Source organism: Bufo bufo, chromosome 1, assembly GCF_905171765.1.
Source record: "Bufo bufo chromosome 1, aBufBuf1.1, whole genome shotgun sequence".
Classification (NCBI taxonomy): domain Eukaryota; kingdom Metazoa; phylum Chordata; class Amphibia; order Anura; family Bufonidae; genus Bufo; species Bufo bufo.
The window spans coordinates 247,377,775-247,390,695 of record NC_053389.1 but is presented as its reverse complement, the minus strand read 5'-3'; the positions used below and the strand labels follow the sequence as shown (position 1 = coordinate 247,390,695).

Here is a 12,921-nt window from a genome sequence, read left to right as displayed (position 1 = left end):
CTTTGGACCTTGATGGCCTATTGCTAGGATATGTCATCAATGTCTGATCGGTGCAAGTCCTACCTCTGGGACCCACTCCTATGTCCAGAACAGGACTCCAAAAGTGTAGGAAAGTGTGGGTGGCTTGCTCTCCATTCATTGCTGTGGGACCTCCGAAAATAGCCGAGCAAGCGTGCCCAGCTATTTTTAGAGGTCTCATAGTGGTGAATGAGAGTGTACTGCGCAAGTGCGGCGACCTTTCCATTCACCGCTGTGGAACTGCCAGAAGACTGAGCCAATGCTCGGCTATTTGCAGAACTCTCATAGCAGTGAATGGTGGGTGACTGCGCATGCACAGCTCTGTTCAATTGGGGGTCCTGTTCTGGAGAGACGAGCGGACTCTTTTCTAAGTATAGGTGCAGGTTCCAGTGTGGGGCCCGCTCCTACCAGATAGGAACGCCTCTTTTAATATGTGATAAAACAAATGTCTGATGGCAGTGTCCCCTTTGAGGTTGTCTACTCTCTTTATTATTGGTAGCCAATCCTCCGGGTAGGTCATCGGTATCAGATCAGGGTAGCTCTGGCACCAAAGCTTACGTAGCTCCATTCGTTGTGTAGTAGACAGAGCTGGTTACTGCAGCACTGCCCCCATTGAGGGGAATCGGAGCAGCGCAGCAGTTACAAGCTTCTGCCAGTACACAATGGATGTAGATGTGTATTTCCGGCACCAGAGCTACTCTGAAACATCTGAACAATCTGATTTTGATGGCCTGTCCTGAGGATTGGCCATTGATGGTAATGAAGTGGACAATCCTTTTAGGGTACATGCACACGTTCAGGATTCATGTGCGGAGAATCCGCAGGTGTTCGCAGGCAAATATGTGCGGTCAATCCACATCATTGGTGCATATTTTCCGCATGCGGATTTTACTAAGTGAAAAAAGAAAATCCGGTCAGGAAAAAAAGACATGCTGCGGATTTTAAAATCCGCGTGGAAAAAATCGGCATCATGTGCATTGAGAATTTCAAATTCTCGTAGAATACAGTGTACATGACCTACGGTGCGTATTTTCCCGCACGCAATCCTGATGGTGTGCATTTAGCCTTAATGTCAAGTGTAAACTAGAGAAATGAGTCTAAGTAGCATTTTACTATTGAGCACTGTTACCTTGCAGCACTGGGGTCCTGAATCCAAGGCAACATCTTTTTGAGTTTCATATGTTCTCCCCATGTGTGGGTATTGGCTTCCAATGAGTTATGCAATGACAAGGACTGATGTGGATAGTTCATGGTTATTTTTTTTAAATCCACAGATATTACCAAGTGACACCCCATCACCTCCGCCAGGTTTATCAAAACCCAACCCCACTGTCCCCATCAGTTCAGCCAATCACAGTGCAAGGTCTCCTTTCGAGGACGCTATGACAGAATCACAGTCTCTATTCTCAGACAACTTCAGACACCCTAACCCTATCCCCAGTGGTCTCCCTACATTTCCCAGTTCCCCACAGACATCCAGTGAATGGCCCACAGCTCCAGAACCTCAAAGTCTTTTCACATCAGGTATCTATAATTTCTTTGCCCTTTTCAGTAAAAAGTCTTGACAGTCTGATGCAGCCACAGTAGTGACACAGCCCAGGTAAAATGTACATTTATTTTCCTTTCTTTACCCAGAAACTATTCCGGTCTCCTCATCTACGGACTGGCAAGCAGCATTCGGCTTTGGCTCTTCTAAGCAGCAAGAGGATGACCTAGGTTTTGATCCCTTTGATATCACCCGCAAAGCCTTAGCAGACTTGATTGAGAAAGAACTCTCTGTCCAAGACCAGCCTGCATTATCACCCACATCTCTTCAGAACCCTTCTCCTCACACTACTGCCAAAGGGCCAGGCTCTGGCTTCCTCCACCCATCCACAGTCGCCAATGCCAACTCTATCTCTAGCACCTTTCCCGTCTTGCCACAGAGGTTCCCACCGTTTCAACACAGAGCAGTTTATAACTCGTTCAGTTACCCGGGCCAGGCAGCACGGTATCCGTGGATGGCCTTTCCACGCAATAACATCATGCACTTGAACCACACAGCAAATCCAACATCCAACAGTAATTTCATGGACTTGAGTCACCCTTCTCAACACAACACAGGCCTAGGAGGGATTCCCATTTCAGGTAGGTTGCACCTAAGTCTTTGATTACAGGGGATCTCCTTGAGGATGTTGAGAATTTGTTGGTTATCAGTTTGGGATTGTTTTTATTACCAGACCTTTCAATGTTTACAGAAAACAAAGGCACTTGACTCAACTATGGATGAAAAGTATCCATACAATCTCCAACAGTTTCACCATTAATTATAGGTTCTCAAGTTTTCTTTCCTGTCTTGGTTATACACTCATTGCCAAAAAATTAGCACACTCCGATAGAAATGTCAGATTGCTGCAGAACTCAAGGTTCAGTTATGCCTCAGGTAGACATGTAAATCATTACTGGTGTGGTCTTTTTAGACACTGGATCTTACCACAAGAGGCTGTAAAAGTGCTTCCCCTACTGCCCTAAAAAAGGCTCTGAGGCTACTTTGGGTAGTGAACTTTTTGGTGAGAGATGGTTGACTTCTAGGTGTGCCTCTACGATGCACTCAAAGACATTTTGCCCAGCTCACAGACTTTGAGAGGGGGCGCATCACTGGACTGAGAGAAACAGGATGCTCATTTCAATGAATTGCCCTCCACCTAGGCCGTTCCTTTCTGTTAGGTGGCAGTAGGACCAGTGGTTACATGAGGGCATCTGCAACGAACACGCTCTGGACGGCCTAGACAAACCACTAGTAAAAAGGATTGTTTGATCCCCGGAAAAGCATGAGTATTGTTGTCCACCATACAGACACAATCAAGAAACTTGGACTGCTACTGACTGGAACCATATTGTCTTTAGAGACAAATCCAGGTTCTGTTTGAGATCCAGCGATTCGAGTATGGTGGCCTAGTGGTGAGCGCTAAAATCCAGCCTTTGCTATGCAGTGACGCACTGCCCCAACTGCTGGTCTGAATATCTGGGGAGCCATTGCGTAAAAGTCACTCTAGTAGTGTAATCGCTTATATACATCATCCTTACATTCATACACACAAAGTTTAATTTGATTCCAAAGTTCCTTCTTGGTGTGTATTTTTTATTTATACATTTTTTGGTCAGTGACTTTTTGTATGGTCCTTGGAAAGCTTTTTGACCACAATTTTAGAGTTAATAATTGGTCAATAAGCCATTTGAGCCTAAAGGGCTCACATAGCAAATTGACCAGGCTGTGCCGAAGTATGGGAGCTTGGGGACTTACTACTGCCAAATTCAAGTCCAGTGGTCGGAATTCACTATCGTCCAGGTTGCTTGTTCTCAATGAAATCTGCCAAAAATTCAGTGGGTGTATGCAAGTTATTTCTTTCCTAAAACCTCATGTACATGTTCGCAACTTTTTTTTGTTTGTTTTTTACTGCTCCAATGGATTAAAAGTGAAAATGAAGTAATTTTCGAATGGGTCTTAATGTAAACTCCTGTTTTGTTTCTACAGCACTGAGTCAGATCTATACATCTCCAACTAATGACAAAGTACATGGCTGTATATGTTTGCCATCAGCCGGGTTCAGTGTACAAAGAGAATATACCCCTTTTGATCTGGTCAGGAATTTTATTGCAGGAGGGGGTTTTATTTCACCATTACTGTTTGGGTGACCCTTCACACCGTGTTGAGACACAATTTAAATATTTATTTTTCAAATGGTCATAAAGACCAGTAGTTGTCTCTTGGCTGACACGTGTGATGATTTCAAACTAAAACGTAACATTTATTATTCCTATAAATAAAAAAGAAGAACCACTATAATACACTAACCTTTAAAATTTTCAGCTATGCCTGCTGTATGGATAATGATTATTATTTTTATTGTGGAGCCCTTTAGATAGGTGTGGAGGTGCTACTGACCGCTTTGCTCTCCTGTTTGCTACTAGGCTGCTTTATATTAGCAGCCTCTGCAGCTGAATGTTAAAGCTAGCTCTGTTCCTGCACAGTGCTAAGTCTTAGCACGGTAGCTTAGCACTCACTCTACACTGTCTGCCTATCTAGCTACCACTACTTTATCAATTGTACATTCTGAATCGCAGGCACACACTGTTTAAAAACCATGCTTTACAGCACTCTGTGCTGTAAAGCATGGTTTTTAAACAGTGTGTGCCTGCGATTCAGAATGTACAATTGATAAAGTAGTGGTAGCTAGATAGGCAGACAGTGTAGAGTGAGTGCTAAGCTACCGTGCTAAGACTTAGCACTGTGCAGGAACAGAGCTAGCTTTAACATTCAGCTGCAGAGGCTGCTAATATAAAGCAGCCTAGTAGCAAACAGGAGAGCAAAGCGGTCAGTAGCACCTCCACACCTATCTAAAGGGCTCCACAATAAAAATAATAATAATTATCCATACAGCAGGCATAGCTGAAAATTTTAAAGGTTAGTGTATTATAGTTCTTCTTTTTTATTTATAGGAATAATAAATGTTACGTTTTAGTTTGAAATCATCACACGTGTCAGCCAAGAGACAACTACTGGTCTTTATGACCATTTGAAAAATAAATATTTATTTCACCATTGACACCTAAGCCTTCAAAGGATGGGCAGGTGGACATCTGCTTATCCAAATTAAACATCACGCACCTCCCTTTAGTCCCCCTTATATTAATTTGCATGGTTGCCTAATAAATTACTGGGTGAGACGAGGACTGAAACTATAAAGCTTGATTTGATGGGGTTCACATTTTGGGGTCAGCTAAGGCCTCATGCACACGACCGTTTTTTCGGGTCCGCATCCGAGCCACAGTTTTTGCGGCTCGGTTGCGGACCCATTCACTACAATGGGGCTGCAAAAGATGTGGACAGCACTCCGTGTGCTGTCCGCATCCGTTGCACCGTTCCGTGGCCCTGCAAAAAAAATGTCCTATAATTATCCGTTTTGTGGACAAGAATAGGCATTTCTACAATGGGCCGCCCGTTCCGTTCCGCAAATTGCGGAAGGCACACGGGCGGCTTCCGTTTTTTGCGGATCCGTGGTTTGAGAACCGCAAAAAATGGCACTGTCGTGTGCATGAGGCCTAAGACTGATTTAACTTTATTTATTTCACTGTTATAAGCGCTATTCCAGTTAAAGAGAATGTGTCATCAGAAAATGACATGGTTTAAATCACATTTTCATTTTTAACATTTTTAAAGAATTTTAATCCAAACAATCATTTTTTTATTTTTATTTCTCGCCCATTTTCCTTGGGGGACACAGAAGACCTTGGGGTATAGCTCAGCTCCCTAGGAGGCGTGACACTAAGTGAGAACTGTTAGGTCCCTCCTCCAGCAGCTATACCCTCAGCCTGGAGAGAGAGACTGCCAGTTTTTTGCTTAGTGTCCAAGGAGGCAAGACACTCCCTGCTCTGCAGGGCTGTTTTCTCCTTGTTTAAATTTTAGATTTTTACTTTTTTTTTTTTCTTTCAGACCATCAGGGACAACAGAAACGCAATAGACCTCTCTGTTTCACCCGGGGTTGAGCTGCGCCAGTGCCGGTCACCCGCACTGCTGCCTCCCCCACAGAAGGCAAGGTGGACCAGGACAGCCTAGCTCCCCTGCATCCCGCCAGCGCAAGGGTCGCCCGCACGCCAAGTCCCTCTTCCATCGTCCTGCCACTACGGTGCCAGTAGCTAAAGTGGCGACCCTGCTGGAACGGACCGAGGGTGAAGACAGCTGATGGTGAGAGAGTGGCTTCTCCAGCCCTTGTTTCTCTTGGGATACGATGCTTGCCGCAAGCCTTGCACTCTTCTCTGAAGAGATCATTCTGATTCCACCTGACCTGGACGGGCTCTACTGCCCTGAGCTAGGCGGTACGCATTCTCTGGTTTGGATTGTATATTGCGGTTCCGTTGTGACGGTATCCACTGTGTTCGTTGGCCCTTCCACCTGGGGAGTGTTCGTGGTTCCTAGATGCGTACCCATTCGTCCTCCCGCTGCATTGCTTCCCTGCGCAATCGGTCACATGGACGAGAGTGCTGTCTGCAGCGCCCCTCGAATTCTACGTTGGCACTGGCAGGTCTACGGTTCCCTCGCCTACTACCATTTCCTCCTCTTCGGATGCAGTGTGGTAGGAGTCCTTCCTATTGGCGCCCTCTGCGCTTCAGTTCTGCTCTGCTACCAGGTTCGGGCTGCTCTCCTCGGGAAGGTCACCCAACTTCTCTTGGGTGCTCGATTATCCAGGTCCGGGGGACCTCCACTTTGGGTTCTTCAGGGTATTCGCCTTCTGCGAGGCGGTGAGCCGGGCGTCTCACAGAGTAGCGGATGTTATGCTTTTGAGCTGTCCTACTATGACTACCCTGTTACCCACTCCTCCTTTCGGTTGGAGGGTGTTATGCCGGCCTCTGTCTCGACTGCTTTTTCTCGCCGGCTCGGGGCATATCACTCCGATGTGGCTTCTGCCCTGGCCAGGCTTCAGAGGCTGTTCCTTCCATAGTTGTTCACTTGGATGGTTCCGGTGTTCCTTGTGGCCTCGTACCGTCTCCCTCATTCACACTGGCTGTACTAGCTGTGCCCCCATTTACCGGGTCTACCGCAATCTGTCCTCCCGCTTGGGTGCAGATTGCGTTTTCCATTCTAGGCGATGGTCCTGCTGTAGACTTACCTTCTCGGTAACTTGGGAGGACTACCCTTCGGTCAAGATTGTCCTTCGATCTCCCACACCGGGACAGTAGAACCCCTTCCTCTGGTGGCAACATCGACATGGACTTTAGCCTATCTTGTCCTGGCATCTGTCGGATGCTTGGCGGACCCTTTCGGTTCCTTCCGTCTGCCCTTCTGCTCCCCCACTCCGGGTGGATACGGGACGACGTTGCTCGGGGGCCGACGGGACCAGTTTTGCCGGACTCTTCTGCCCGTGTTACTGGTCTGCACCTGATCACATTGGGTTTTTTCCCGCTTGCCCAGGCGATTTCAGCGGGCACTTAGAGTTCTTACCTGGGGTTCTGTGGGAAGCTGGGCATTCCCCCACTCTGCCTTTCTCTCCCCATGCTTCTCTCCCGGCCTGGGACTGGGACTCTGTTCCTTGAAGGGTCAAGTGTCGGCGCTGTCCATCCTCTTCCAGCGTTCCCTGGCCCCTCTTGAGCCTGTCAAGACCTTCTTCCACGGTGTGGCTCATTGGTTCCTCTGTACCGTCCCCCGGTACCGCCCTGGGAACTACATACTGAGCTCTCGGCGCTCCAAGCTTTCCCTTGGAGCCGTTACAGAAGTTCTCTCTACTCCTTCTGTCCTGTACGGTTGTGTTTCTGTAGCCATCGTGTCTCTCAGACTGGTGTCTGAATGGCGTCCCTTCTTGTTCCGAGCCTTCTGTCCTTCCCCAGGACAGGGCTGTTCCCCGTCCCTTCCTTCCTTCTGGAGGTGGTATCTGCCTTTCACTCAACGAGGCCATCGTCCTCCCCTTCCCACCCCCAGGAACGGACACTTCACCGATTGGACGTTGTTCGGGCCTTGCAGTTTTACTGGGAGATCACCGGCTCTTGTCGACGCTCGTACTCTTGTGGTTCCAGGAGGTCTGCGCAAAGGTTTGACGGCCTCCAGGGTGGCTTTTCCCCACTCCATCAGAATGGCTATTGCTGAGGTTATCGCACCAAGGGCAGGGTTCCGCCTTCGGTGTCACCGCTCATTCCACCAGAGCGGTCGGTGCCTCCTGGGCCGGAGACATTGGGCTTCGGCCGTGCAATTGTGCAAGGCGGCCACCGGTATTCCTTGCACGCCTTACCAAGTTCTACAGGGGGCATACTCTGGCTTCGGCGGATGCTGCCTTGGGCCGCCTAGTTTTGCAGGCGGCGGTTCCTTGATGCCTTCGGGTGCTTCACCTTGGAGCTGTGGTTTCCCCCCCCCCTCTCTTGGACTGCTCTCGGACGTCCCAAGGTCTTCTGTGTCCCCCAAGGAAAATGGGCGAGAACCACGATTTTTGTATAACTTACCAGTAAAATCTCACTCGCTCTTCCTTGGAGGACACAGCACCCACCCATTCATTGTTTTTTTTCTACACTGTTTTCGGACTTGGTTTACCCCGTTGGGTAGTTGGCTTGTTGGTTCCACTTGTTGGACATTGCCCTTTCTCACTACTTGGACACACAACTGGCAGTCTCTCTCTCTCTCTCCAGGCTGAGGGTATAGCTGCTGGAGGAGGGGCTTAACAGTTTTCACTTAGTGTCACGCTTCCTAGGGAGCTGAGCTATACCCCAAGGTCGTCTTTGTCCCCCAAGGAAGAGCGAGAAAGAGATTTAATTGGTAAGTTATACAAAAATCTTGTTTTTCCATGTCAATGTCTATATTTAAACAAAAAATCTTGCAGTCCCCTCCTTTCTGTCTTTAGCCCATGGGGCTGCCATAAAGCAATTTTTAAAATGCTGTCAAGAACAGCTCAGGCAAGATGGCAGCCCCCATAATCATGTTCAGGAAATAGTATAAGAAATCAAAACAGATTAGAAAAAAAGCATATTTGTCACTATCTGGTTTTAGCTGGCAAATAAAATGTTTGGTGACAGATTTCCTTTAAAACATAGCATTTTAATACCCACTTTTGGGGAGTCATTTATTACCCTAAAATATGCCAATATTAGTCATCTCTGGTGCAGATTGAGGTGCAGTTTGCAACTTTTCCTGGTTCACGGCAGGTCTAAGGAAGTGGGCAGGGCATGGCATGGAAGGGGACGGGCCAGTGGGCCTGTCTCATTCATAATTTTGTATGCCTGTTTTAGGTGTTGAAAATGGTCTAAATGTAAGACAGCTAGTAAGCTGTGTTATATTTAGACGTCAGTGGATGTGTCAGTTATGTAGAGGCCTCTTGGTTGTTGTGTGCTCTAAAAGAATCCATAGCCTTTCTAAGAGTTTGTAATTGTTTGACTGCCGGAGAGCATGTGACAGTAAGACAACAAACACATTCTGTATAGTCTGATCCTGTAGTTTTTCTTCCAAACATACAGTACAGACCAAAAGTTTGGACACACCTTCTCATTCAAAGAGTTTTCTTTATTTTCATGAATTGTAGATTCACACTGAAGGCATCAAAACTATGTGGAATTATATACATAACAAACAAGTGTGAAACAACTGAAAATGTCATATTCTAGGTTCTTCAAAGTAGCCACCTTTTGCTTTGATTACTGCTTTGCACACTCTTGGCATTCTCTTGATGAGCTTCAAGAGGTAGTCCCCTGAAATGGTTTTCACTTCACAGGTGTGCCCTGTCAGGTTTAATAAGTGGGATTTCCTGCCTTATAAATGGGGTTGGGACCATCAGTTGCGTTGAGGAGAAGTCAGGTGGATACACAGCTGATAGTCCTACTGAATAGACTGTTAGAATTTGTATTATGGCAAGAAAAAAGCAGCTAAGTAAAGAAAAACGAGTGGTCATCATTACTTTAAGAAATGAAGGTCAGTCAGTCAGCCGAAAATTTGGGAGAACTTTGAAAGTAAGGGCTATTTGACCATGAAGGAGAGTGATGGGGTGCTGCGCCAGATGACCTGGCCTCCACAGTCACCGGACCTGAACCCAATCGAGATGGTTTGAGGTGAGCTGGACCGCAGAGTGAAGGCAAAAGGGCCAACAAGTGCTAAGCATCTCTGGGAACTCCTTCAAGACTGTTGGAAGACCATTTCAGGGGACTACCTCTTGAAGCTCATCCAGAGAATGCCAAGAGTGTGCAAAGCAGTAATCAAAGCAAAAGGTGGCTATTTTCAGTTGTTTCACACTTTTTTTGTTATGTATATAATTCCACATGTGTTAATTCATAGTTTTGATGCCTTCATAGTCATGAAAATAAAGAAAACTCTTTGAATGAGAAGGTGTGTCCAAACTTTTGGTCTGTACTGTACATTTGGTGGATTAGGAACATGTAGAGGACAAATGGAAGAAAGTATAACTGCAGGATCAGTCTATAAGGTTTGTTTGTTGTCTTACCTGCAGGGGTGTTGCTAGGGTCTTAAAACATCAGGGGCACGAGCCCAAGTTATGTCTACCCCAACCCCTCCTCAAAACTGAGCTCCACTCAGTGTATATGCACAGCGCTCCTCCACCCACAGTATAAATGCACAGCTCCTCCACCCACAGTATAAATGCACAGCTCCTGCGGTTTGTGGCTTTTACCTTATCCGGCGGTTGCATTGGGTCCTCATGCGGCTGTAGGGGGGACCCGATGGCATGGAAGGCAGCGCGATGTCTAAGGAAGGCATAGCGCTGCCTTCCGGTGACAAGCCTGTGAGATCCAGGTCGGAAGCTGTATGAGTAATGCACACAGTATTACTCATACAGCCAATGCATTCCAATACAGAAGTATTGGAATGCATTGTAAAAGGGATTAGACCCCCAAAAAGTTGAAGTCCCAAAGGGAAACAAAAAAAAAGTTTAAAAAATAAAGTTTTCCCCCCAAAAATTAAGTTTTAAGTAAAAATAAACAAAAACGTAATTTTCCCCAAATAAAGTTAAAAAAAATTGGGATGAAATAGGGAGGGGGGGGGGGGGGGAAGTATACATATTGGGTATTGCCGCGCCCGTATCGACCGCCTCTATAAACATATCACATGACCTAACCCCTCAGATGAACACCGTAAAAAATAAAAACTGTGCTAAATAAACCATTTTTTTGTCACCTTACATCACAAAAAGTGTAATAGCAAGCGATCAAAAAGTCATATGCACCCAAAAATAGTGCCAATAAAAACGTCATTTCATCCCGCAAAAATCATACCCTACCCAAAGTAATCGCCAAAAAACTATGGCTCTTAGACTATGGAAACACTAAAAAGTATACATTAGGTATCGCAGCATCCGTAATAACTTGCTCTATAAAAATATCACATGACCTAACCCTTCAGGTGAATACCATAAAAAAATAAAAACTGTGTAAAAAAAGCAATTTTTTTTGTCACCTTACATCACAAAAAGTGTAATAGCAAGCGATCAAAAAGTCACACGCACCCCAAAATAGTGCCAATAAAACCATCATCTCATCCCGCAAAAAACATACCCTACCCAAGGTAATTGCCCAAAAACTGAAAAAAACTATGGCTCTTAGACTTTTTTTATTTCAAAAAAAAAATCATTGTGTAAAACTTACATAAATAAAAAAGTATACATATTGGGTATCGCCGCATCCGTGACAACCTGGACTATAAAAATATCACATGATCTAACCTGTCAGATGAATGTTGTAAATAACAAAAAATAAAAACGGTGCCAAAACAGCTATTTCTTGTTACCTTGCCTCACAAAAAGTGTAATATAGAGCAACCAAAAATCATATGTACCCTAAACTAGTACCAACAAAACTGCCACCCTATCCCGTAGTTTCTAAAATGGGGTCACTTTTTTGGAGTTTCTACTCTAGGGGTGCATCAGGGGGGCTTCAAATGGGACATGGTGTCAAGAAAACCAGTCCAGCAAAACCTGCCTTCCAAAAACCGTATGGCATTCCTTTCCTTCTGCGTCCTGCCGTGTGCCTGTACAGCGGTTTACGACCACATATGGGGTGTTTCTGTAAACTACAGAATCAGGGCCATAAATATTGAGTTTGGTTTGGCTGTTAACCCTTGCTTTGTAACTGGAAAAAAATTATTAAAATGGAAAATCTGGCAAAGTGAAATTTTGAAAATGTATCTCTATTTTCCATTAATTCTGGTGGAACACCTAAAGGGTTAACAACGTTTGTAAAATCAGTTTTGAATACCTTGAGGAGTGTAGTTTCTAGAATGGGGTCATTTTTGGGTGGTTTCTATTATGTAAGCCTCGCAAAGTGACTTCAGACCTGAACTGGTCCCTAAAAATTGGGTTTTTGAAAATTTCTGAAAAATTTTCAAGATTTGCTTCTAAACTTCTAAGCCTTGTAACATCCCCAAAAATAAAATATCATTCCCAAAATGATCCAAACATAAAGTAGACATATGGGGAATGTAAAGTAATAACTATTTTTGGAGGTATTACTATGTATTATAAAAGTAGAGAAATTGAAACTTTTTTACAAATTGAATTTTTTTTACAAATTTTTGGGGTTTTTTTATAAATAAAAAAAAAATTTAACTTCATTTACCATTGTCATGAAGTACAATATGTGACGAAAAAACAATCTCAGAATGGACTGGATAAGTCAAAGCGTTTTAAAGTTATCAGCACTTAAAGTGACACTGGTCAGATTCGCAAAAAATGGCCAAGTCCTTAAGGTGAAATAGGGCTGAGTCCTTAAGGGGTTAACCACCTAACTGTTCTGCCCGAGCTCAGCTCGAGCTGTGGGAAAAGTACTTAAAGGGGTTGTCTGGGTTCAGAGCTGAACCCGGACATTCCCTTATCTTCACCCAGGCAGCACCCCTGATGTCGGCATCGGAGCATCTCATGCTCTGATGCGCTCCCTTGCCCTGCGCTAGATCTCACAGGGCACAGGCTCTTTTGCTGATCATAACACACTTTCGCCCGGCAGTGTGTTCGGTGACGTCACCGGCTCTGATGGGCGTGCTTTAGTGCTGCCCTAGCCGTTTTACTGGCTAGGGCAGCGCAAAGTTCTGCCCATCAGTGTCGGTGATGTCACCGGGCTTCCTGGCAGCCCCATGGACAGCCCCGGTACATCACCGGATCTCCAAAAAATGCCTTTGCCCTGCGCGATGTAGCGCAGGGCAAAGGAGAGCATCGGAGCATGAACTGCTCTAATGCTCAAGTCAGGAGGGCTGCCTGGGTGAAAATGGTGGCCAACCCGTTTAACTGTTCTGCCGGAGCTGAGCTCGGGCAGAAGTGGAGGTGAGAGGGCTGCTTTAGTTGCTGATATCTCCTGAAAGGTGGCAGCTAGAAGCATGGAACTGGTCTTGTTTGAAAGCTGTCATTCCAATGGCATTAATAAAAGCTAAACAGGAGATATCACTGTTAGAAA

General features: G+C 45.5%; 1 protein-coding gene across 8 annotated transcripts in view; it reads left to right on the top strand.

Annotated features, from left to right (window-relative positions):
- Positions 1-12,921, top strand: part of CNOT4 (CCR4-NOT transcription complex subunit 4) — a 90,578-nt gene that overhangs the window by 48,414 nt on the left and 29,243 nt on the right. For all 8 annotated transcript variants that reach the window (XM_040438308.1, XM_040438344.1, XM_040438334.1 and 5 more), the window contains 2 exons: positions 1,293-1,542; positions 1,654-2,145. In XM_040438308.1, the coding sequence (XP_040294242.1) occupies positions 1,293-1,542; positions 1,654-2,145 (742 nt within the window). The remainder of the gene's footprint in view (positions 1-1,292; positions 1,543-1,653; positions 2,146-12,921) is intronic.